General features: G+C 48.9%; 1 protein-coding gene across 6 annotated transcripts in view; it reads right to left on the minus strand.

Annotated features, from left to right (window-relative positions):
- The window catches only part of LOC134927845 (uncharacterized), a 491,244-nt gene that overhangs the window by 69,117 nt on the left and 397,655 nt on the right, over positions 1 to 24,472 (minus strand). For all 6 annotated transcript variants that reach the window (XM_063922906.1, XM_063922905.1, XM_063922901.1 and 3 more), the window contains 2 exons: positions 2,906 to 2,944; positions 2,432 to 2,539 (listed from right to left, as the gene is read on the minus strand). In XM_063922906.1, coding sequence (XP_063778976.1) covers positions 2,432 to 2,539; positions 2,906 to 2,944 — 147 coding nt within the window. The remainder of the gene's footprint in view (positions 1 to 2,431; positions 2,540 to 2,905; positions 2,945 to 24,472) is intronic.

Consider the following 24,472-nt stretch of genomic DNA (forward strand, 5'->3'; position numbering starts at 1 on the left):
CACTGTGACTCCCAGATGGGGGGATTTGGTGTAACTTATAGGGGGATGTAGTGTACCATATAGGGTATGTAGTGTAGTAATATATTGCAGTATATATGGGCATGTAGTGCACTGATGTGGTGTAGCATATAAGGGGATGTAGTGTAGTGATATAGTGTACCATATAGGGTATGTAGTATAGTAATGTATTGCAGTGTATAGGGGCATGTAGTGCACTGATGTGGTGTAGCATATAAGGGGATGTAGTGTAGTGATGTAGTGTACCATATAGGGTATGTAGTGTAGTAATATATTGCAGTATATATGGGCATGTAGTGCACTGATGTGGTGTAGCATATAAGGGGATGTAGTGTAGTGATATAGTGTACCATATAGGGTATGTAGTATAGTAATGTATTGCAGTGTATAGGGGCATGTAGTGCACTGATGTGGTGTAGCATATAAGGGGATGTAGTGTAGTGATGTAGTGTAGCATATAGGGTATGTAGTGCAGAGCATAGGGGCATGTCGTGTAGGGATGTAGTTCAGCGTGTAGGGGATTTAGTATAGTGACGTAGTGCAGTGGATAGGAGAATGTAATGCAGTGACAAAGTGTTATGATATAGTGCAATGTATGGGGACACACAGTGGATCATGTAGTTGAACACGCTGGCAGGGCATGTGACGCATACTGTAGGGCATTTGATGCAAATAGAGGAATATTGTCCAATAGTATCTCCATTTTTCACAATTCCTGGTAATCTGATATTTTAGTCTGACAGAGTTGTTTTACTGTTGTTGTTTTTTTGGGGAAGGGGGCGCAAACTCTTGCCTTGCCCCGGGTGACGAAAATCCTAGTTTCGGCCCTGCCCAGGGGTCCAGACCCGACGACACCCAGACGTGGCTGAACTGCCAGAGTCTTGCCCCTACCTGACCTTCCTCCAGGCCTAGCTGTACACCGTCATGCGGACGACTTAGGGGTATCAGAAGCGGGTTTCTGGGTCTGGGAACCTACGGGAGCGGGTTTCTTTCCATTGGCATGACTACCTCTGAAGAAGGTGTTCGAAGGCTTATTCTTTTTAGGCCTCGCGGAAGTCCGAACGGACTTTGACGTGGCAGATGAAAAGGGCTTCTTCACAGCCGGTGCAGCGGAGGGGAGAAAAGGAGACTTACCCGCGGTAGCCGTGGCAATCCACGCATCCAGCACCTCTCCAAAGAGAGCCTGTCCTTTGTATGGCAGGCCTTCTACATAATTCCTGGATTCCGCAGACCAGTTGTGCAGCCAGAGATCTCTGCGAGCAGAGACGGACATGGAGGAGATCCCCGCAGCCATGGCACCCAGGTCCTTCATGGAATCCACCAGGAACCCTGTAGAATCCTGAATAGTACGTAAAAATAAATCAACGTCACCTTTGTCCAGCGTACTCGACTCCTCCTGCAGAGTGATAGACCACCTGGCAATAGCTTTAGCAATACAAGCACAGGCTATAGTAGGCTGCAATATAGCCCAAGAAGCCGTGTAAATGGATTTTAGCGTAACATCCACCTTGCGATCTGCCATGTCCTTTAACGCGGTAGATCCCGGGACCGGTAATACCGGGTGAGACTGCGCTCCTTACCCTAAGGCTGCCTGCATCACACTGTCCCCCCCGCTTGCAAGGGGGGGGGCAGTGACTCGCGCCACCTCTTCAGCTCCTGAGGGGTTGGCGGCCGGCTGCCGGGGCGAGCGTTACCCTGCGGCGGGGGGCGCGATCAGACCCCTCTGAAGCCAAATGTTCAGTCAGCGGGGGCAGTGGCTCAAGACCCCGCAGGGCAGACACTGTTCTCCCCCTTAGTCCCACGCTGCAGGGAGGCTGTCGCCAGCAGCCTTCCTGTAAAACAAAAAACTCTGAAAAGAACATTTTTTACTTTTTCTAAAGAAGCTCAGTAGAGATCCCCTAGCTGTGACCGGGTCCTCTGCGCACATTTTCTAAACTGAATCTGGTAGGAGGGAGGGGCATAGAGGGAGGAGCCAGCCCACACTATTAAACTCTTAAAGTGCCAATGGTTCCTGATGGACCCATCTATACCCCATGTCACTAATATGGACACCAGCATCTTCTAGGACACAGGTTCTCAAACTCGGTCCTCAGGACCCCACACAGTGCATGTTTTGCAGGTCTCCTCACAGAATCACAAGTGAAATAATTAGCTCAACCTGTGGACCTTTTAAAATGTGTCAGTGAGTAATTAATACACCTGTGCACTTGCTGGGTTACCTGCAAAACATGCACTGTGTGGGGTCCTGAGGACCGAGTTTGAGAACCACTGTTCTAGGACGTAAAAGAAAATGGTGTTTTTCCAGTGGAAGGAGAGACAGGATGTGCCTAAATATGGAGTACACATAAATAAGAACAATTCATTGGTATCAACTCTATTGAGAAAGTGGAGAAAAATAAACCAAAACACGTACAAGTACTGTTCCAGCATTCCGACAGTATACATTCGCTGCTGCCTCCAATTCCACTTCAAAATTCTTTGCCAATGCTGCCTCTTCAGAGGACTGAATCATAAATTGTTCCTGTATGTGGAAAAAGAAATGACAGCCTTCTAAGGTAGCTGCATTAACACAAAGTCATAAACTCGGTAACCTGAAATTACCGTGAACTGCCATTAACCAGATTCACCATTACCGAACAGCACATAGCTTCCACCGGCATCACAAGTTTAGCAAAACACCCCATAAGGGTGCGATGGTGTCAATTATTTCACATATTGTGTTCTAGTCATAACTCCATATTCATATATAAACACTAAACATATTAAACTATTTTTATTAAGTGTTTCTGCCGTTATAATTTGCAGTAGCTCACATTTCAAATAAAATCCATTAAAAAGATAAATAATTGTCAACAAATGAAATGTGTTGTAACGGATTTTATCTTACCATATATTTTAAGATGTCCTCTTTTTGAGCTTCAGAGAGCTGACAGAAAAAGAAAATCAAACATTACCAAAACACTTTAAAAGTTATGAAAGCTGTGCAATATATTATAATTGAAAAAAATAAACTTTTGTTTTTTTCCTATTTATTGAAGTAATGAAAAAAATAAAAAATTCAAACTATGAGTTTATGTCTGTAATTGTCTTAACGAAAGCCATCATACAAACTAGCGGCATCTATGTATAGTTCACCAAAGCCACAGATCAGCCAACTAATCTGGCTCCTTCTACATCTACAGCATGATTTCAGAAATCTGGTATATTACGCTTTACTTGCCAAGAGTCCTTATAATGTTCTCCCACTCTTAGGTAAAACATAAGTACAACAAAATGTAACCCAATGCAAAGTTTAACAAAGAAATTAGCCTGCGTAACAAGCTAGATCAGTGGTTCTCAAACTGGGTGCTTTGGGGAACTTGTAGGGTGCACTGGGTTGGTGGTCCAGGACTAATTTTAATTATGTATGGTCAATGTGATTGGCATCCAGAAGCACTGGTTTTGCCTATTATAAAATATGTGGACAAACAAAAGTGAATCCTGTCCCTCACCACATAACTGGACCTAAGGGAATCCGGATGATAGACAGTCAATAGATAGACACCATGGGGGGGTATTCAATTGTTTGAAAAGTCAGTTGGGTGTTTTTCTATCTAATAGGAAAAAACAGCCACCCAACCAGCTTTTCAAATAATTGCATTCTGTCCACATGGTAGACAGACATTAGGTTGACACGGTCAAAAGGTCGACATGAAAAAGGTAGACAGTACAAAAGGTAGGCAGGGTCAAAAGGTCGAGATGAAAATGGTCAACATAAAAAAGTAGACACAGGTTTTTTTTTTCTTCCAATTTTACATGTTTTTGGACTTTTTCATAACTTCTCTAGCCATGTCGGCATAAAGTTGGTTAAAAACTTTGCGGCGGCTGCCGGCCCTGCACCTAAAGTGCATGTATCTCCTCCGATTTTGCCCTCTGGCGAGTGCCCATCGCGCCCAGGACCCGGGGAGGCTGGAGAGGTGCCCCCTGGCACTGTTTTACAGTTGAGGCCTCCGCTTCGTCCCGAAGCCGGGACCTCGAGTTTGGGGCCTTCCCGGGCGCGGGCTCCGGGACCGGAACGGGGCCGCACCGGGACCCCTGGCGGCTCCCCCATACCTCCAGGCCGGCTCACTCAAGGCCCCTCTCCTGCCCCAGACCATCGGGGACAGCGGCGAGGATCAAGCTCCCGCTCCTTGCCCTCCGGAGCCGCGGCTGCGGCCTCCTCGTCCTCGCACCTATCCCGGCGGCGGCCATCTTGCTACACCCAGCCCGCCGGTCGCCTGCACACCCCTGCCCCCACGAGTCTGTCCTGCTTCCTCTGCTACATAAATACCCCCCCCCCCCTCCCCCCCGTGGGGAAAACGAGGGGTCTGCTGCCCTTTTTGAAGCCCCCGGGAGTTGAGGCCAACACTAGCACCGGGATCCGGGGCCTAAATTAGCTGCACACACACGCCTGCTGAGCCCTGCCGGTGTGGAGGCCTGCTAAGAGCCACTTATCTCCCCCTGCAGCTGTGGATGGCCTGGCTCCTACTCTGTGCTCCCTCCTCATACTCCTCGACCCTGCACAATACCGCGGGAATATCCCAGGAGGGGTAAGTGTTTGCCCAGGGGGGCACTGCCTGCCCGACCCCTGTGACGCTGTGCTGCTGGCTGCTGCCTGGGTACCTGGCTCCCCCTTCTCCCTTGCTCGCTGGAGGCCTGCCTTTGGGCGCTCCTGGAGGGTGATGACCGGATGCCGGGCCTCTGGTGATGCCGTTCTTCTGATGTAGTCCAGACCGTTTACACACCACCACCTTTGAACTCTATGCTTACCTAACCTTTCACTATATATTCTCCGGGATCCATCACTTCAGAATGCCGTCGAAAAAGGTTAAAGAGGTGCTCCCTCCTGGAGTATCTTTTCCGTCTCAGAAAGCGGCTCCTGCCCCCTCAACTGCACGGAAGTCCCCTATAGCCACCTCTGCGACAGACCCTTCCCGCAGTCCTGTTTCTGCTCCGGGGTTCGACCCGGAATCCGACGCCCCTCTCACGGTCAAAACTCTGTATCAGGCTCTATCAGCGTTTAAAACAGAGCTGACCCAAGATCTCACAGCGGCTGTCCGAGAGGTCAAGACAGAACTGCATGCTATAGGGGAAAGCACAGACCATCTGGAACGGAAAGTCGAGGAATTGGTCTCGTCTCACAATGATCTCATAGCGGCTCATGATCAACAGCAGAATGACCTGGAGGCGTTTAAACTTAAGATTGCGGATATCGAGGACAGATCTCGGCGCAATAATATCAAGATCCGAGGCATTCCCGACTCCGTGCAAAATTCCGAGCTGGAAGATTATGCCACTGCGTTATTTAGGAAGCTCTTGCCCAGGCCTGACCCCAGGGAGCTGCTTATAGACAGGATCCATAGACTACCTAAACCACGCTCGGTTCCCCCATCGCTCCCGCGAGACACGCTCATGAGAGTGCACTTCTTCACGACGAAAGAACGCATCCTAAAGGCGGCAAGAGACTCGGATTCTAATGCGCTTGGTGGATTACAACTCTTTCCGGATTTCTCGGCTTTGACTTTGGCTAAAAGACGTTCGTTTATCCCTGTTACACTGGCGCTTCGTGACCAAGAGATCAATTATCGATGGGGTTTTCCGGTAAAGCTCATCATCTCCTATGAAAATAAATCCTACACGGTTGCCTCATTGGAAGCTGGAATCAAGCTCCTATCGGAGTGGGATATTCCTGTCACGCTGCCGTCTGGATCCAAGAAACAGTCAACACTTCAGTCGGAGTGGCTCGTCGCCTGAAGTCGTCACTGTAAACTTGGACTTTGAATATGGACGTTATGCTGTACCGTTCTAACGGATAGGTCTTAGCCTTTCGTCTAGACGCGGCCACGTGAGTCACCCTGTTAGTAGTTGTAACGCTGGAGTCCCGGCTCCGTGCTCATGGTTTAGTACATTAGTTCATGCGTATATGTTCTCTGTTGTCTTTACATGGTTGGTAGGCATATTTGTATCTGTACATGTCTCTTTTTTTTTTTTTTTCTCCTCATCTAGGTTCATAGGTGCTGGTGGCGTTAGGCCACATGTTCCCCCCGTTAATGTACTACTACATTTTTTTGCTTTCCTTGCAGTAGTTATACCGACCCGATGTACTGGGTCGTTTTGGTTTGTTCTTACCCTTTCTTCCCTCGTTATTTCCTCCCTCCCCCCTCTCGCAACACTCTAACTGTATGAGACAAAATCATTTCTTATATGTATACCGAAATATCTCACCACTCATGGCGTGCTTTAGACCGTCTCGATGCTCCAGGTTCTGTCCATGAACGTTAAGGGGTTAAAATCCCCTAATAAGCGAAGGTTAGCATTGGACTATTTTGCTAGGCACAAGGCAGATGTTATTGCGCTGCAGGAGACGCACTTTTCGTCCTTAGCGCCCCCTACGTTTAAAGACCACAGGTTCCCTATCGGTTATTTTGCAAACGGCCCTTTTAAGAGGAATGGTGTAGCTATATTGTTTAAAAACTCTGTCTCCTTCACTTTACACTCCCAAGTTGCCGATAAAAAATAAGAATTTACTTACCGATAATTCTATTTCTCGTAGTCCGTAGTGGATGCTGGGGACTCCGTAAGGACCATGGGGAATAGCGGCTCCGCAGGAGACTGGGCACATCTAAAGAAAGCTTTAGGACTATCTGGTGTGCACTGGCTCCTCCCCCTATGACCCCCCTCCAAGCCTCAGTTAGGATACTGTGCCCGGACGAGCGTACACAATAAGGAAGGATTTTGAATCCCGGGTAAGACTCATACCAGCCACACCAATCACACTGTACAACTTGTGATCTGAACCCAGTTAACAGCATGATAACAGAGGAGCCTCTAGAAAAGATGGCTCACTACAGCAATAACCCGATTTTTTGGTAACTAACTATGTACCAGTATTGCAGACAATCCGCACTTGGGATGGGCGCCCAGCATCCACTACGGACTACGAGAAATAGAATTATCGGTAAGTAAATTCTTATTTTCTCTAACGTCCTAAGTGGATGCTGGGGACTCCGTAAGGACCATGGGGATTATACCAAAGCTCCCAAACGGGCGGGAGAGTGCGGATGACTCTGCAGCACCAAATGAGAGAACTCCAGGTCCTCCTCAGCCAGGGTATCAATTTTGTAGAATTTTACAAACGTATTTGCTCCTGACCAAGTAGCTGCTCGGCAAAGTTGTAAAGCCGAGACCCCTCGGGCAGCCGCCCAAGATGAGCCCACCTTCCTTGTGGAGTGGGCATTTACAGATTTTTGGCTGTGGCAGGCCTGCCACAGAATGTGCAAGCTGAATTGTACTACAAATCCAACGAGCAATAGTCTGCTTAGAAGCAGGAGCACCCAGCTTGTTGGGTGCATACAGGATAAACAGCGAGTCAGATTTCCTGACTCCAGCCGTCCTGGAAACATATATTTTTCAGGGCCCTGACAACGTCTAGCAACTTGGAGTCCTCCAAGTCCCTAGTAGCCGCAGGCACCACAATAGGTTGGTTCAGGTGAAACGCTGAAACCACCTTAGGGAGAAACTGAGGACGAGTCCTCAATTCCGCCCTGTCCGAATGGAAAATCAGATAAGGGCTTTTACAGGATAAAGCCGCCAATTCTGACACGCGCCTGGCCCAGGCCAGGGCCAACAGCATGACCACTTTCCATGTGATATATTTTAACTCCACAGATTTAAGTGGTTCAAACCAATGTGACTTTTGGAACCCAAAAACTACATTGAGATCCCAAAGTGCCACCGGAGGCACAAAAGGAGGCTGTATATGCAGTACCCCTTTTACAAACGTCTGAACTTCAGGGACTGAAGCTAGTTCTTTTTGGAAGAAAATTGACAGGGCCAAAATTTGAACCTTAATGGACCCCAATTTCAGGCCCATAGACACTCCTGTTTGCAGGAAATGTAGGAATCGACCCAGTTGAATTTCCTCCGTCGGGCCTTACTGGCCTCGCACCACGCAACATATTTTCGCCAAATGCGGTGATAATGTTTTGCGGTTACATCCTTCCTGGCTTTGATCAGGATAGGGATGACTTCATCCGGAATGCCTTTTTTCCTTCAGGATCCGGCGTTCAACCGCCATGCCGTCAAACGCAGCCGCGGTAAGTCTTGGAACAGACAGGGTCCTTGCTGGAGCAGGTCCCTTCTTAGAGGTAGAGGCCACGGATCCTCCGTGAGCATCTCTTGAAGTTCCGGTTACCAAGTCCTTCTTGGCCAATCCGGAGCCACGAATATAGTGCTTACTCCTCTCCATCTTATCAATCTCAGTACCTTGGGTATGAGAGGCAGAGGAGGGAACACATACACTGACTGGTACACCCACGGTGTTACCAGAGCGTCTACAGCTATTGCCTGAGGGTCCCTTGACCTGGCGCAATACCTGTCGAGTTTTTCCCAACGGTTTATAATCATGTGGAAGACTTCTGGGTGAAGTCCCCACTCTCCCGGGTGAAGGTCGTGCTGAGGAAGTCTGCTTCCCAGTTGTCCACTCCCAGAATGAATACTGCTGACAGTGCTATCACATGATTTTCCGCCCAGCGAAGAATCCTTGCAGCTTCTGCCATTGCCCTCCTGCTTCTTGTGCCACCCTATCTGTTTACGTGGGTGACTGCCGTGATGTTGTCCGACTGGATCAACACCGGCTGACCTTGAAGCAGAGGTCTTGCTAAGCTTAGAGCATTGTAAATGGCCCTTAGCTTCAGGATATTTATGTGAAGTGATGTCTCCAGGCTTGACCATAAGCCCTGGATATTCCTTCCCTGTGTGACTGCTCCCCAGCCTCGCAGGCTGGCATCCATGGTCACCAGGACCCAGTCCTGAATGCCGAATCTGCGGCCCTCTAGAAGATGAGCACTCTGCAACCACCACAGGAGGGACACCCTTGTCCTTGGTGACAGGGTTATCCGCTGATGCATCTGAAGATGCGACCCGGACCATTTGTCCAGCAGGTCCCACTGGAAAGTTCTTGCGTGGAATCTGCCGAATGGGATTGCTTCGTAGGAAGCCACCATTTTACCCAGAACCCTTGTGCATTGATGCACTGAGACTTGGCTCGGTTTTAGGAGGTTCCTGACTAGCTCGGATAACTCCCTGGCTTTCTCCTCCGGGAGAAACACCTTTTTCTGGACTGTGTCCAGGATCATCCCTAGGAACAGAAGACAAGTCGTCGGAACCAGCTGCGATTTTGGAATATTGAGAATCCAATCGTGCTGCCGCAACACTACCTGAGATAGTGCTACACCGACCTCCAACTGTTCCCTGGATCTTACCCTTATCAGGGAATCGTCCAAGTAAGGGATAACTAAAATTCCCTTCCTTCGAAGAAATATCATCATTTCGGCCATTACCTTGGTAAAGACCCGGGGTGCCGTGGACCATCCATACGGCAGCGTCTGAACTGATGGTGACAGTTCTGTACCATAAACCTGAGGTACCCTTGGTGAGAAGGGTAAATTTTGACATGAAGGTAAGCATCCTAGATGTCCCGAGACATCATGTAGTCCCCTTCTTCCAGGTTCGCAATCACTGCTCTGAGTGACTCAATCTTGAATTTGAACCTCTGTATGTAAGTGTTCAAAGATTTTAGATTTAGAATCGGTCTCACCGAGCCGTCTGGCCTCGGTACCACAACAGTGTGGAATAATACCCCTTTCCCTGTTGCAGGAGGGGTACCTTGATTATCACCTGCTGGGAATACAGCTTGTGAATGGCTTCCAAAACTGTCTCCCTGTCAGAAGGAGACATCGGTAAAGCCGACTTTAGGAAACGGCGAGGGGGAGACGTCTCGAATTCTAATTTGTACCCCTGAGATATCACCTGAAGGATCCAGGGGTCTACTTGCGAGTGAGCCCACTGCGCGCTGAAATTCATTGAGACGGGCCCCCCACCGTGCCCGATTCTGCTTGTAAAGCCCCAGCGTCATACTGAGGGCTTGGCAGAGGCGGGAGAGGGTTTCTGTTCCTGGGAACTGGCTGTGCAGCCTTCTTCCTCTCCCTCTGTCACGGGGCAGAAATGAGGAACCTTTTGCCCGCTTGTCCACGAAAAGACTGCGCCTGATAATACGGCGTCTTCTCATGTTGAGAGGCGACCTGGGGTACAAACGTGGATTTCCCAGCTGTTGCCGTGGCCACCAGGTCTGAAAGACCGACCCCAAATAACTCCTCCCCTAATAAGGCAATACTTCCAAATGCCGTTTGGAATACGCATCACCTGACCACTGACGTGTCCATAACCCTCTACTGGTAGAAATGGACAACGCACTTAGACTTGATGCCAGTCGGCAAATATTCCGCTGTGCATCACGCATATCTAGAAATGCATCTTTTAAATGCTCTATAGGCAAAAATATACTGTCCCTATCTAGGGTATCAATATTTTCAGTCAGGGAATCCGACCACGCCAACCCAGCACTGCACATCCAGGCTGAGGCGATTGCTGGTCGCAGTATAACACCAGTATGTGTGTAAATACATTTTAGGATACCCTCCTGCTTTCTATCAGCAGGATCCTTAAGGGCGGCCATCTCAGGAGAGGGTAGAGCCCTTACAAGCGTGTGAGCGCTTTATCCCCCCTAGGGGGTGTTTCCCAACGCACCCTAACCTCTGGCGGGAAAGGATATGATGCCAATAACATTTTAGAAATTATCAGTTGTTATCGGGGGAAAACCACGCATCATCACACACCTCATTTAATTTCTCAGATTCAGGAAAACTACAGGTAGTTTTTCCTCACCGAACATAATACCCCTTTTTGGTGGTACTCGTATTATCAGAAATGTGTAAAACATTTTTCATTGCCTCAATCATGTAACGTGTGGCCCTACTGGAAGTCACATTTGTCTCTTCACCGTCGACACTGGAGTCAGTATCCGTGTCGGCGTCTATATCTGCCATCTGAGGTAACGGGCGCTTTATAGCCCCTGACGGCCTATGAGACGTCTGGACAGGCACAAGCTGAGTAGCCGGCTGTCTCATGTCAACCACTGTCTTTTATACAGAGCTGACACTGTCACGTAATTCCTTCCAACAGTTCATCCACTCAGGTGTCGACCCCCTAAGGGGGTGACATCACTATTACAGGCAATCTGCTCCGTCTCCACATCATTTTTCCCCTCATACATGTCGACACAAACGTACCGACATACAGCACACACACAGGGAATGCTCTGATAGAGGACAGGACCCCACTAGCCCTTTGGGGAGACAGAGGGAGAGTTTGCCAGCACACACCAGAGCGCTATATATATATACAGGGATAACCTTATATAAGTGTGTTTCCCCTTATAGCTGCTGTATCATTTAATACTGCGCGTAATTAGTGCCCCCCCTCTCTTTTTTAACCCTTTCTGTAGTGTAGTGACTGCAGGGGAGAGACAGGGAGCTTCCCTCCAACGGAGCTGTGAGGGAAAATGGCGCCAGTGTGCTGAGGAGATAGGCTCCGCCCCCTTATCGGCGGCCTTATCTCCCGTTTTTTTATGTATTCTGGCAGGGGTTAAATGCATCCATATAGCCCAGGAGCTATATGTGATGCATTTTTTGCCATCCAAGGTGTTTTTTATTGCGTCTCAGGGCGCCCCCCCCCCAGCGCCCTGCACCCTCAGTGACCGGAGTGTGAAGTGTGCTGAGAGCAATGGCGCACAGCTGCAGTGCTGTGCGCTACCTTGTTGAAGACAGGACGTCTTCTGCCGCCGATTTTCCGGACCTCTTCTGTCTTCTGGCTCTGTAAGGGGGCCGGCGGCGCGGCTCTGGGACCCATCCAGGCTGGGCCTGTGATCGTCCCTCTGGAGCTAATGTCCAGTAGCCTAAGAAGCCCAATCCACTCTGCACGCAGGTGAGTTCGCTTCTTCTGCCCTTAGTCCCTCGATGCAGTGAGCCTGTTGCCAGCAGGTCTCACTGAAAATAAAAAACCTAAACTAAAACTTTCACTAAGAAGCTCAGGAGAGCCCCTAGTGTGCACCCTTCTCGTTCGGGCACAGAGATCTAACTGAGGCTTGGAGGGGGGTCATAGGGGGAGGAGCCAGTGCACACCAGATAGTCCTAAAGCTTTCTTTAGATGTGCCCAGTCTCCTGCGGAGTCGCTATTCCCCATGGTCCTTACGGAGTCCCCAGCATCCACTTAGGACGTTAGAGAAATGGCCGTTATCTTATCTTGAGTGGCCTTTTAAATGACAAACCGGTTACCTTGGTTTCAGTTTATGCCCCTAACTCAAACCAAGTGGCCTTTTTACGTAAACTATGTTTAGTTATCCATAGGAACCATACAGGCTCGCGCCTTCTCATGGGGGACTTCAATCTGGTCCTTGACCCTAGGTTGGACAGGTCTCCCAGGCCCTCCCCTTCCCCATTAGCCTCCTCTAACGCCCCATGCTTAGCCTTCCGCAATCTCCTGGCTGAATTTGACCTCTACGATATTTGGCGAGTGCAAAACCCTACGGGCCGTGAGTACACATACTACTCTCCCGTTCACAACTCCTATTCCCGCATTGATTTTTTGTTTTCTGATAAATGGACCCTCCAATTTACTAGATCCGCGGATATTCTTCCAATAACCTGGTCAGATCATGCCCCGATGTTTCTTAAATGGGATCTTAATAGTCAGCATGCCCCGCCCCGACCTTGGAGACTCCCTCCTCACTTACTGGCCAACCCCGTATCTAAAAAAAATTATAGTAGACAGCATCATGTCCTACTTGGAATTTAACTCTCCCTCAGACACGTCCACTCTGAACTTCTGGTGCGCGCTGAAGGCCGTTGCTAGAGGAGCGGCGATACAGGCAGGAGCCCACCTTAAGAAACTACATCAACAATGCTTGGATGTTTTGGAGAGTAAATTAAAGGAACTGGAGGAGAAAAACCAAGCTCGACCTTCGAGATCTCTACAGAAAGAGTTAGCTGATATTAGGTCCCAGCTTCAGACATTGCTTATGGTGCGTATCCAGGCCTCATTAAACAGGATGCGGCAGAAATTTTACCTGGCGGGGAATAGACCGGGAAAACTGCTTGCTCGTAAGCTTAGAGCGCAACAAGCTAGGAATAGAATTAAGCTCATTATGTCCCCAACAGGCGCCAAAATATCTAACCCTTTGGAGATATCAAATCAGTTTGCTGACTTCTATTCCCAACTTTATAATCTCTCGACTGACCCTTCTACCCCGCAGCCAACTCTTTCCTCTATCAACTCCTTCCTCGCTGATTTGAAACTTCCTTCCATTACCGACGACCAATTAGAAGTGCTGAATGCCCCCTGGTCCACCACGGACACGTTAAGGGCGATTAAATCCCTCCCCAAAGATAAAGCGCCAGGCCCAGATGGCTTTATAAATGATTTTTATGTTTCACTCCAGGACCTCCTGGCTCCATCCCTGGTAACAGTTTATAATGAAATCACCTCTCAGGGCACTCTCCCAACGGAGATGCTGGAGGCTCGCATTGTCACGATCCCTAAACCAGGTAAGGACTTGACCTCTTGCCAGAACTACCGCCCCATTGCGCTGTTAAACGGAGACATTAAAAATAAGAATTTACTCACCGGTAATTCTATTTCTCATAGTCCGTAGTGGATGCTGGGGACTCCGTAAGGACCATGGGGATTAGCGGCTCCGCAGGAGACTGGGCACAACTATAAAGAAAGCTTTTAGACTACTGGTGTGCACTGGCTCCTCCCACTAAGACCCTCCTCCAGACCTCAGTTAGGATACTGTGCCCGGAAGAGCTGACACAAGTAGGAAGGATTTTGAATCCCGGGTAAGACTCATACCAGCCACACCAATCACACCGTATAACTCGTGATACAATACCCAGTTAACAGCATGATAACGACTGAGCCTCTCAACAGATAGCTCAACAATAACCCTTTAGTTAAGCAATAACTATATACAAGTATTGCAGACAATCGGCACTTGGGATGGGCGCCCAGCATCCACTACGGACTATGAGGAATAGAATTACCGGTGAGTAAATTCTTATTTTCTCTAACGTCCTAAGTGGATGCTGGGGACTCCGTAAGGACCATGGGGATTATACCAAAGCTCCCAAACCGCCGGGAGAGTGCGGATGACTCTGCAGCACCGAATGAGAGAACTCAAGGTCCTCCTCAGCCAGGGTATCAAATTTGTAGAATTTAGAAAACGTGTTTGCCCCTGACCAAGTAGCAGCTCGGCAAAGTTGAAGAGCCGAGACCCCTCGGGCAGCCGCCCAAGAAGAGCCCACCTTCCTCGTGGAATGGGCTTTTACTGATTTAGGATGCGGCAGTCCAGCCGCAGAATGTGCAAGCTGAATCGTACTACAGATCCAGCGAGCAATAGTCTGCTTAGAAGCAGGTGCACCCAACTTGTTGGGCACATACAGGATAAAAAGCGAGTCAGTCTTCCTGACTCCAGCTGTCCTGGAAACATAAATTTTTAGGGCCCTGACTACATCCAACAACTTGGAAGCCTCCAAGTCATTCGTAGCCGCAGGCACCACGATAGGTTGGTTCAGATGAAAAGCTGATACCACTTTGGGGAGAAACTGGGGACGAGTCCTCAATTCTGCCCTATCCATATGGAAAATCAGATAAGGGCTTTTACATGACAAAGCCGCCAATTCTGAAACACGCCTGGCCGAAGCCAAGGCCAACAACATGACCACTTTCCACGTGAGATATTTTAAATCCATGGTTTTCAGTGGCTCAAACCTATGTGACTTTAGGAAATCCAACACCACGTTGAGATCCCAAGGTGCCACTGGAGGCACAAAAGGGGGCTGAATATGCAGCACTCCCTTAACAAAAGTCTGAACTTCAGGTAGTGAAGCCAATTCTCTCTGGAAGAAAATCGATAAGAGCCGAAATCTGGACCTTAATGGAACTCAATTTAAGGCCCATAGTCACCCCTGACTGTAGGAAGTGCAGGAACCGGCCCAGCTGAAATTCTTCCGTTGGGGCCTTCCTGGACTCACACCACGCAACATATTTTCGCCATATGCGGTGATAATGGTTCGCGGTTACTTCTTTCCTAGCTTTTATCAGCGTAGGAATGACTTCCTCCGGAATGCCCTTTTCCTTCAGGATCCGGTGTTCAACCGCCATGCCGTCAAACGCAGCCGCGGTAAGTCTTGGAACAGACAGGGCCCCTGCTGCAGCAGGTCCTGTCTGAGCGGTAGAGGCCATGGGTCCTCTGACATAATTTCTTGAAGTTCCGGATACCACGCTCTTCTTGGCCAATCCGGAACAATGAGTATAGTTCTTACTCCTCTTCTCCTTATTATCCTCAGTACCTTTGGTATGAGAGGAAGAGGAGGGAACACATAAACCGATCGGTATACCCACGGTGTTACCAGAGCGTCCACAGCTATCGCCTGCGGGTCTCTTGACCTGGCGCAATATTTTTCTAGCTTTTTGTTTAGGCGGGACGCCATCATGTCCACCTGTGGTTTTTCCCACTGGTTTACAATCATTTGAAAGACTTCTGGATGAAGTCCCCACTCTCCCGGGTGGAGGTCGTGCCTGCTGAGGAAGTCTGCTTCCCAGTTGTCCACTCCCGGAATGAACACTGCTGACAGTGCTAACACGTGACTTTCCGCCCATCTGAGAATCCTTGTGGCTTCTGCCATTGCCGTCCTGCTTCTTGTGCCGCCCTGTCGATTTACATGGGCGACTGCCGTGATGTTGTCTGACTGGATCAGTACCGGCTGGTTTTGAAGCAGGGGTTTTGCCTGACTTAGGGCATTGTAAATGGCCCTTAGTTCCAGAATATTTATGTGCAGGGAAGTCTCCTGACTTGACCATAGTCCTTGGAAGTTTCTTCCCTGTGTGACTGCTCCCCAGCCTCGAAGGCTGGCATCCGTGGTCACCAGGACCCAGTCCTGTATGCCGAATCTGCGGCCCTCTTGAAGATGAGCACTCTGCAGCCACCACAGCAGAGACACCCTTGTCCTTGGAGACAGGGTTATCAGACGATGCATCTGAAGATGCGATCCGGACCACTTGTCCAACAGGTCCCACTGAAAGGTTCTTGCATGAAACCTGCCGAATGGAATCGCTTCGTAGGAAGCTACCATTTTTCCCAGGATCCGCGTGCAGTGATGCACCGACACCTGTTTTGGTTTTAGGAGGCCTCTGACTAGAGATGACAGCTCCTTGGCCTTCTCCTCCGGGAGAAACACTTTTCTCTGTTCTGTGTCCAGAACCATCCCTAGGAACAGCAGGCGTGTCGCAGGGACCAGCTGTGACTTTGGAATGTTTAGAATCCAGCCGTGCTGTTGTTGCACTTCCCGAGATAGTGCTACCCCTACCAACAACTGCTCTCTGGACCTCGCCTTTATCAGGAGATCGTCCAAGTACGGGATAATTAAAACTCCCTTCCTTCGAAGGAGTATCATCATTTCCGCCATTACCTTGGTAAAGACCCTCGGAGCCGTGGAGAGACCGAACGGCAACGTCTGGAATTGGTAATGACAATCTTGTACCACAAACCTGAGGTACTCCTTGTGAGGATGGTAAATGGGGACATGTAGGTAAGCATCCTTGATGTCCAGCGATACCATGTAATCTCCCTCGTCCAGGCTTGCAATAACCACCCTGAGCGATTCCATCTTGAACTTGAATTTTTTGATATATGTGTTCAAGGATTTCAAATTTAAAATGGGTCTCACCGAACCGTCCGGTTTCGGTACCACAAACATTGTGGAATAGTAACCCCTTCCTTGTTGAAGTAGGGGCACCTTTACTATCACTTGTTGTGAATACAGCTCTTGAATTGCCTGTAACACTGCCTCCCTGCCTGAGGGAGTGGTTGGCAAGGCAGATTTGAGGAAACGGCGGGGGGGAGACGTCTCGAATTCCAGTTTGTACCCCTGAGATACTATTTGAAGGATCCAGGGATCCACCCGTGAGCGAGCCCACTGATTGCTGAAATGCTTGAGACGGGCCCCCACCGTACCTGGCTCTGCCTGTGGAGCCCCAGCCTCATGCTGTGGACTTAGAAGAAGCGGGGGAGGACTTTTGCTCCTGGGAACTGGCTGTATGCTGCAGCTTTTTCCCTCTACCTCTGCCTCTGGGCAGAAAGGACGCGCCTTTAACCCGCTTGCCCCTATTGGGCCGAAAGGACTGTACCTGATAATACGGTGCTCTCTTTGGTTGTGAGGGAACATGGGGCAAAAATGTAGACTTCCCAGCTGTTGATGTGGAAACGAGGTCCGAGAGACCATCCCCGAACAATTCCTCACCCTTATAAGGCAGAACTTCCATGTGTCATTTGGAATCTGCATCACCTGTCCACTGCCGAGTCCATAACCCTTTCCTGGCAGAAATGGACATTGCACTAATTTTGGATGCCAGCCGGCAAATATCCCTCTGTGCATCCCTCATGTATAAAAGTGCGTCTTTTATATGCTCTACGTTCAGCAAAATAGTGTCCCTGGTCTAGGGTATCTATATTTTCTGACAGGGAATCTGACCACGCAGCAGCAGCGCTGCACATCCAGGCTGAAGCTATAGCCGGTCTCCGTATCACACCTGTGTGTGTATATATAGATTTCAGGATAGCCTCCTGCTTTCTATCAGCAGATTCCTTCAGGGCGGCCGTATCCGGAGACGGTAGTGCCACCTTCTTTGACAAGCGTGTGAGCGCTTTATCCACCCTAGGGGATGTTTCCCAGCGTGACCTATCCTCTGGCGGGAAAGGGTACGCCATTAGTAATCTCTTAGAAATTACCATCTTTTTATCAGGGGAAGCCGACGCTTCTTCACACTTCTTCATTTAACTCTTCAGATGGAGGAAAAGCTACTGGTAGTTTTTTCTCTCCAAACATTATACCCTTTTTTGTGGTACCGGGGGTAACATCAGAAATGTGCAACACATTTTTCATTGCCTCAATCATGTAACGTGTGGCCCTACTGGAAGTTACATTAGTCTCTTCGTCGTCGACACTGGAGTCAGTATCCGTGTCGACATCTGTGTCAACCATCTGAGGTAGCGGGCGTTTTAGAGCCCCTGATGGTTTTTGAGACGCCTGGGCAGGCACAGGCTGAGAAGCCGGCAGTCCCACATTAGGTATGTCGTCAAACCTTTTATGTAAGGAGTCGACACGATCACGTAATTCCTTCCACAGCACCATCCACTCAGGTGTCGACCCCGCAGGGGGTGACATCACATTTACAGGCATCTGCTCCGCCTCCACATAAGCCTCATCAAACATGTCGACACAGCCATACCGACACACCGCAAACACACAGGGAATGCTTGTTCCCATCTTTCCCACCTTCTCAATCTCTCCCTCTCATCAGGCACTGTCCCCTCTGCCTTCAAGCACGCACTCATCTCTCCTATTCTTAAAAAACCTACCCTTGATCCAAACACTCTCTCCAACTACCGACCCATCTCTCTCCTCCCTTTTGCCTCCAAACTCCTTGAGCGTATTGTTTACAACCGCCTTACTTCCTTTCTTTCCTCACACTCACTGCTTGACCCATTCCAATCTGGCTTCCGTCCTCTCCACTCCACTGAAACTGCCCTTACAAAAGTATGCAATGACCTCCATGCTGCTAAATCTAAGGGACACTACTCTCTACTTATTCTACTTGATCTCTCTGCTGCTTTTGACACTGTGGACCATCCTCTCCTACTGCAAATCCTTCACTCCATTGGTCTGCGTGACACTGCCCTCTCTTGGTTGTCGTCCTACCTTTCTGACCGTTCATTCTCTGTCTCCTCTCATGACTCCACCTCCCCCTCACTTCCACTAACTGTAGGGGTACCCCAAGGTTCTGTCCTTGGTCCTCTTCTCTTCTCTCTCTATACGTCCTCACTAGGTAAGCTCATTAGTTCTTTTGGTTTCCAATATCATCTCTATGCTGATGACACTCAAATCTATCTTTCCTCTCCAGACCTCTCCCCTACTCTCCTCACTCGTATCTCCAACTGTCTCTCTGCTATCTCTTCCTGGATGTCCCAGCGCTTTCTTAAACTTAACATGTCTAAGACCGAGATGATCATCTTCCCTCCCTCCCGCATAACCTCACCTCCTACAATCTCATTATCTATTGATGGCACTACTATCTCCTCTACCCCCCAAGTGCACTGTCTTGGAGTAAATCTTGACTTCTCCCTCTCCTTCAAACCACACATTCAGCACCTCTCACAAACCTGCCGTTTTCGTCTAAAAAATATTTCCAGGATCAGACCCTTTCTGACCCAGGATGCTACTAAGACTCTTATCCACTCACTGGTCATCTCCTGACTGGACTACTGTAATCTCCTCCTGACTGGCATTCCTGACAAATACCTCTCTCCACTCCAATCTATCCTCAATGCTGCTGCCCGGCTCATTTTCCTCACCAAACGGACTACGTCCACCTCTCCTCTCTTACTAGACCTTCACTGGCTCCCCTTCCCTTTCAGAATCCATTTCAAACTTTTCACACTTGCTTACAAAGCCCTCACCCACTCCTCTCCCATCTACATCTCTGATCTTATCTCGCTTTACACTCCCACCCGTCCTCTTCGCTCTGCTAATGCTCGCCGACTCTCCTGCCTACGGATTACTTCCTCCCACTCCTACCTCCAAGATTTTTCACGTGCTGCACCACTTCTCTGGAATTCCCTACCTCTCCCCCTCAGACTCTCCACCTCTCTGCAAAACTTCAAACGGGCTCTCAAGACCCACTTCTTCACCAAACCCAGCCAAATCTCATCCTAAACCTCTGTTCCACGCTCTCTATGTACCCCATCTTTCTCACCCCTGTCTGTCTACCCCTCCCCTTTAGAATGTAAGCTCTCACGAGCAGGGCCCTCTTCCCTCATGTGCTTACCCTTTTCTTACTTTAATAATCTTCAGCTGCACCAAATCCAGCAGTCTTCTGCCACCTGATACTTATTCCAGTGTCATCTGCTGATGTAGCTATGTTTATTTACCCTGTACTTGTCCTATATTGTAGTCAACTGTAAGTTGCTGTTTTCCTGGTTGATTATTTGTTTATGTACTCTGTAATTGGGCGCTGCGGAACCCTTGTGGCGCCATATAAATAAAGGATAATAATAATAATAATAATAATAATAATAATGCTCTGACAGAGGACAGGACCCCACAAAGCCCTTTGGGGAGACAGAGAGAGAGTATGCCAGCACACACCAGAGCGCTATATAACACTGGGATCCCACTATCAATGAGTGTTTTCCCTATAGCTGCTTTTTTATATATATTACATATATATATCTATACTGCGCCTAAATTTAGTGCCCCCCCTCTCTTTTTTACCCTTCTGTAGTATTCTCAGACTGCAGGGGAGAGCCAGGGAGCTTCCTTCCAGCGGAACTGTGAGGGAAAAATGGCGCCAGTATGCTGAGGGAGAAGCCCCGCCCCCTTTTTGGCGGACTTTCTCCCGCTTTTTCTGTGATACTGGCAGGGGTAATTTTACATCTATATAGCCTCTGGGACTATATATGATGTATATTTTGCCAGCCAAGGTGTTATTTATTGCCCTCAGGGCGCCCCCCCCCAGCGCCCTGCACCCATCAGTGACCGAAGTATGAGGTGTACATGAGGAGCAATGGCGCACAGCTGCAGTGCTGTGCGCTACCTTGGTGAAGACTGAAGTCTTCTGCCGCCGTTTTTCCGGACCTTCTTCGTGCTTCTGGCTCTGTAAGGGGGACGGCGGCGCGGCTCCGGGAACGAACACCAAGGTCGGGTCCTGCGGTCGATCCCTCTGGAGCTAATGGTGTCCAGTAGCCTAAGAAGCCCAAACTACCACCTGTTAGGTAGGTTCGCTTCTTCTCCCCTTAGTCCCTCGCTGCAGTGAGTCTGTTGCCAGCAGATCTCACTGAAAATAAAAAACCTAAATATACTTTCTTTCTAGGTGCTCAGGAGAGCCCCTAGTGTGCATCCAGCTCGGCCTGGCACAAGAATCTAACTGAGGTCTGGAGGAGGGTCTTAGTGGGAGGAGCCAGTGCACACCAGTAGTCTAAAAGCTTTCTTTATAGTTGTGCCCAGTCTCCTGCGGAGCCGCTAATCCCCATGGTCCTTACGGAGTCCCCAGCATCCACTTAGGACGTTAGAGAAATATATGCTAAATTAATAGCTTACCGACTGAACGCCCTCCTTGCCTCCTTGATACACCCCGATCAGGTCGGATTTATCCCTGGTCGACAAGCGTCTGATAATACCCGTAGAGTATTTAACCTCGTAGACTCCATAGCCCGTGAACAGGGCCTCCTCCTGCTATCCCTAGATGCGGAGAAGGCTTTCGACCGCATAAACTGGACCTACATACGGGAAGTATTATTGAAATTTGGCTTCCGCGACCGTATCCTGTCATCCATACTAGCCCTGTATAGCTCGCCCTCGGCCCGGGTCTTTAGTAATGGTTTCCTGTCTTCCCCTTCCCAATTTACAACGGCACGCGTCAGGGCTGCCTCCTCTCCCCTCTCATTTTTGTCCTGGCGATTGAACCTTTGGCAGCTAAGATTCGGACGGAACCACAATTTCCAGGACTCCAACTCGGCACCGTCCCCCATAAACTATGTTTATTTGCAGATGTTCTTTTATTTGTAACTGACCCCTGCACCTCACTCCCTCATTTACACAATATTATAGATAGGTACTCTGCAGCGTCCTACTACAAATTAAACACAACTAAAACTGACGCCCTGCCTATCAATCTCTCTCATTCCGTGGCCCCTTTGCGCACTACATACCCCTACAATTGGCAAACAACCTCGATAAAGTATTTAGGTATCCATATCCCCCCATCCTCCTCTTCTGTATTTGACGTTAACCTCCCCCCTTTACTGACTGCGCTACAATTGTCCACCAAATCGTGGCTCAATTATGAGATATCATGGCTGGGCCGCCTGGCCACCTTTAAAATGTCGTTGCTTCCCAAACTAATGTTTCTGTTTCGCACAATCCCCTTTGTCTTCCCCAAGAAATATTTAGACAAGGCTACCACTATCCTGACCAATTATGTCTGGGCTTTGCGACCGCCTAAATTGTCCCGCGCCAGGATGTCACTACCTAGGAGAGTTGGTGGCCTTGACATGCCTAACCTTTCTTTATACCAAGAAGCCTGCCTCTTGGCTCAGATTAAAGCTCTTACTAGTGATGCACATTCGGGGTGGACGTGTTTGGACTAACTAACCTGCCCCGGGTTCCCCTTGAGGGATCTTTTTTGGCTACCTAAATCTATGCGTCCTTCGGATCTACGCCTTCTCCCCTCAACCCGTGCCACTCTACAGGTCTGGGATAAACTGACCATCGGCTCATCTTCTCCCCTCCATACCTTGCCTCGCATTTCCCTACGCACAGTAACCGCCCTAATCCCTAATCTTAATTTGACAGGTTGGCGTTCTAGGGGGATCGGTCTACTGGGAGACCTGTTCAACGGGCCCGTGCTTAGCTCCTTCTCTACCATCCAAGAACGCTTTGCTTTACCTGAATCTGAGAGGCTCAGATACTATCAAATACAACATTGGTGGAACAGCCTACACCTTACCCCCTCCCCATTGCACCCTACTATGTCTCAGGCCCTAGGTCGTCTTTCTAAGGATGCTTCGGCAGGTGAGATCTCCTTTTGGTACAAGACACTACTAGCATTAGTTCCCGTTCTTAAAACCAGAGCCCAAATCAGGTGGGAGGCAGATATTGGATGTACCCTTACTGAACCCCAATGGCAACACATCTTTATGTCATCCTTTACTATGTCTAAATGCCTAAACCATTCCGAGATGCACGTCAAGTTATTGAATAGGTTATATCTCACACCCGATAGGCTGCACACGATTTGGCCTGCATGCTCGAAGTTTTGCTGGCGTCTCTGCGGTGAGGTGGGCCATCTTTTTCATATTTTTTGGACCTGCCCCTCTATTAAGTCGTACTGGGTCGAGGTGTTTGGGCTAATTAATAAAGTACTTGGACTCACTCTGTCCCCCACCCCCCTTATCGCTTTACTAAATGTCTACCCGCGCTCCGTGGGTGCTAATTTACAATATGTTTTAGGTCACATTTGCCTTGCAGCCCGTGCGGCCTTGGCTCAGAGTTGGAAACAATCCATACCCCCCCCCCCTTAATGAAAGTCATACATAGAATTCAGAAGCAATTCTTGATGGAGACTGAGTATATGCCTTGCTCCCTTTCTGCCAAGTCCCCTCTAATGCGTTGGAAGCCTTGGCTGCTTTTTACCACGGAGGGTGAGGGAGCCGACTTGGTACGGCGATCTTCCCCCCCGGACATTCACCCTCACACCCCTCCCCTAGCTGGAGACACCTCCTCTTCCTGAGCCTGGGACCGCTCGGTGCTCTTGGTTGCAATTGGCATTATTGTGGACTCAGGGTTTCTTTTTCTTTTTTTCCATTATTATGTACCCCCCACTGCATTACGTCCAATGTACTCCTTCTAAAACACGTTTGATCGATTTTGAAATGTATGTATAAGTATACAAATTGTCTCTCCTATGTATTTACTGCTCCCCCTTCCTCCCCTCCCCTTTTCTTCTTTCTGTACCCCTGTTTAGCATAACAAAAAATCTGAATAAAAATTATTGATGTTAAAAAAAACAAAACTAAAAAAACTTTGCGGCGCGCGCATCGAGCCCGAAGTGTGGGAAGCGAAGTGAGCTCAGTGAGGGGATTCCTTTCTACAACTGTGGGTCCTAGATGACAAAACTATCCACACAAACCCCAAAAATGCAAAAAAACAAAAAAAAGTGTCTACTTTTTGTATGTCAAACATTTTCATGTCGACTTTTCGACCCTGTCTACCTTCTGGCCGTCGACCAGGTCTACTTTTTTCATGTATACCTTTTGACTGTCTAACATGTGGTGTCTATCTATTGACTGTCTAACTAGACACTATCTGCTATACCACAAACGAACCTAAGAATGACATATAAACACAATGGGCCGGATGTAATGGCTTGCGAGACGGCCGGAGCTCCGAGACTCCGGTCGAACTCGTAAGTTTTTTTTAAAGCAGCAAACGTTTACAAGGCAAAACCTGGTTGGTTTTGCCTTGTAAATATTTTCTGCTTTAATAAAACGTACGAATTCGGGCGCAGTCTCGAAGCTCCACCCGTCTCGCAAGCCATTACATCCGGCCTATTATTCTTAAATTCATATTTTTATTTTCTCAATTAAAAGCTTTTGACCTAGGGGTAGGGGGAATAAAATTCTGATACTTTTATCACTTGCCTGGCATGGTCGTATCAGATGCGACCATACCAGCAAGTGCTTTATCTGACCTGGTCGCACAGAATGCAACCAGTCAGATAAACAGTGTTAACAGCTGCAGGGAAGAGAAAAAGGGAAACTTCCCCCCGCTGCTGCTCTCAGAGGCACCCTCCCCTCAGTGTTGCTGATCATTGCTGACCGGTGAGCACGACAGCACCCCGCACCCAGTGGCTGCAGATAATAGCAGCCGCTGGGGAGGTGTAAACCAATCTCCCCCCCTCCCATACCCCCCTCCTGTGTACC

Source organism: Pseudophryne corroboree, chromosome 5 (assembly GCF_028390025.1).
Source record: "Pseudophryne corroboree isolate aPseCor3 chromosome 5, aPseCor3.hap2, whole genome shotgun sequence".
NCBI lineage: Eukaryota > Metazoa > Chordata > Amphibia > Anura > Myobatrachidae > Pseudophryne > Pseudophryne corroboree.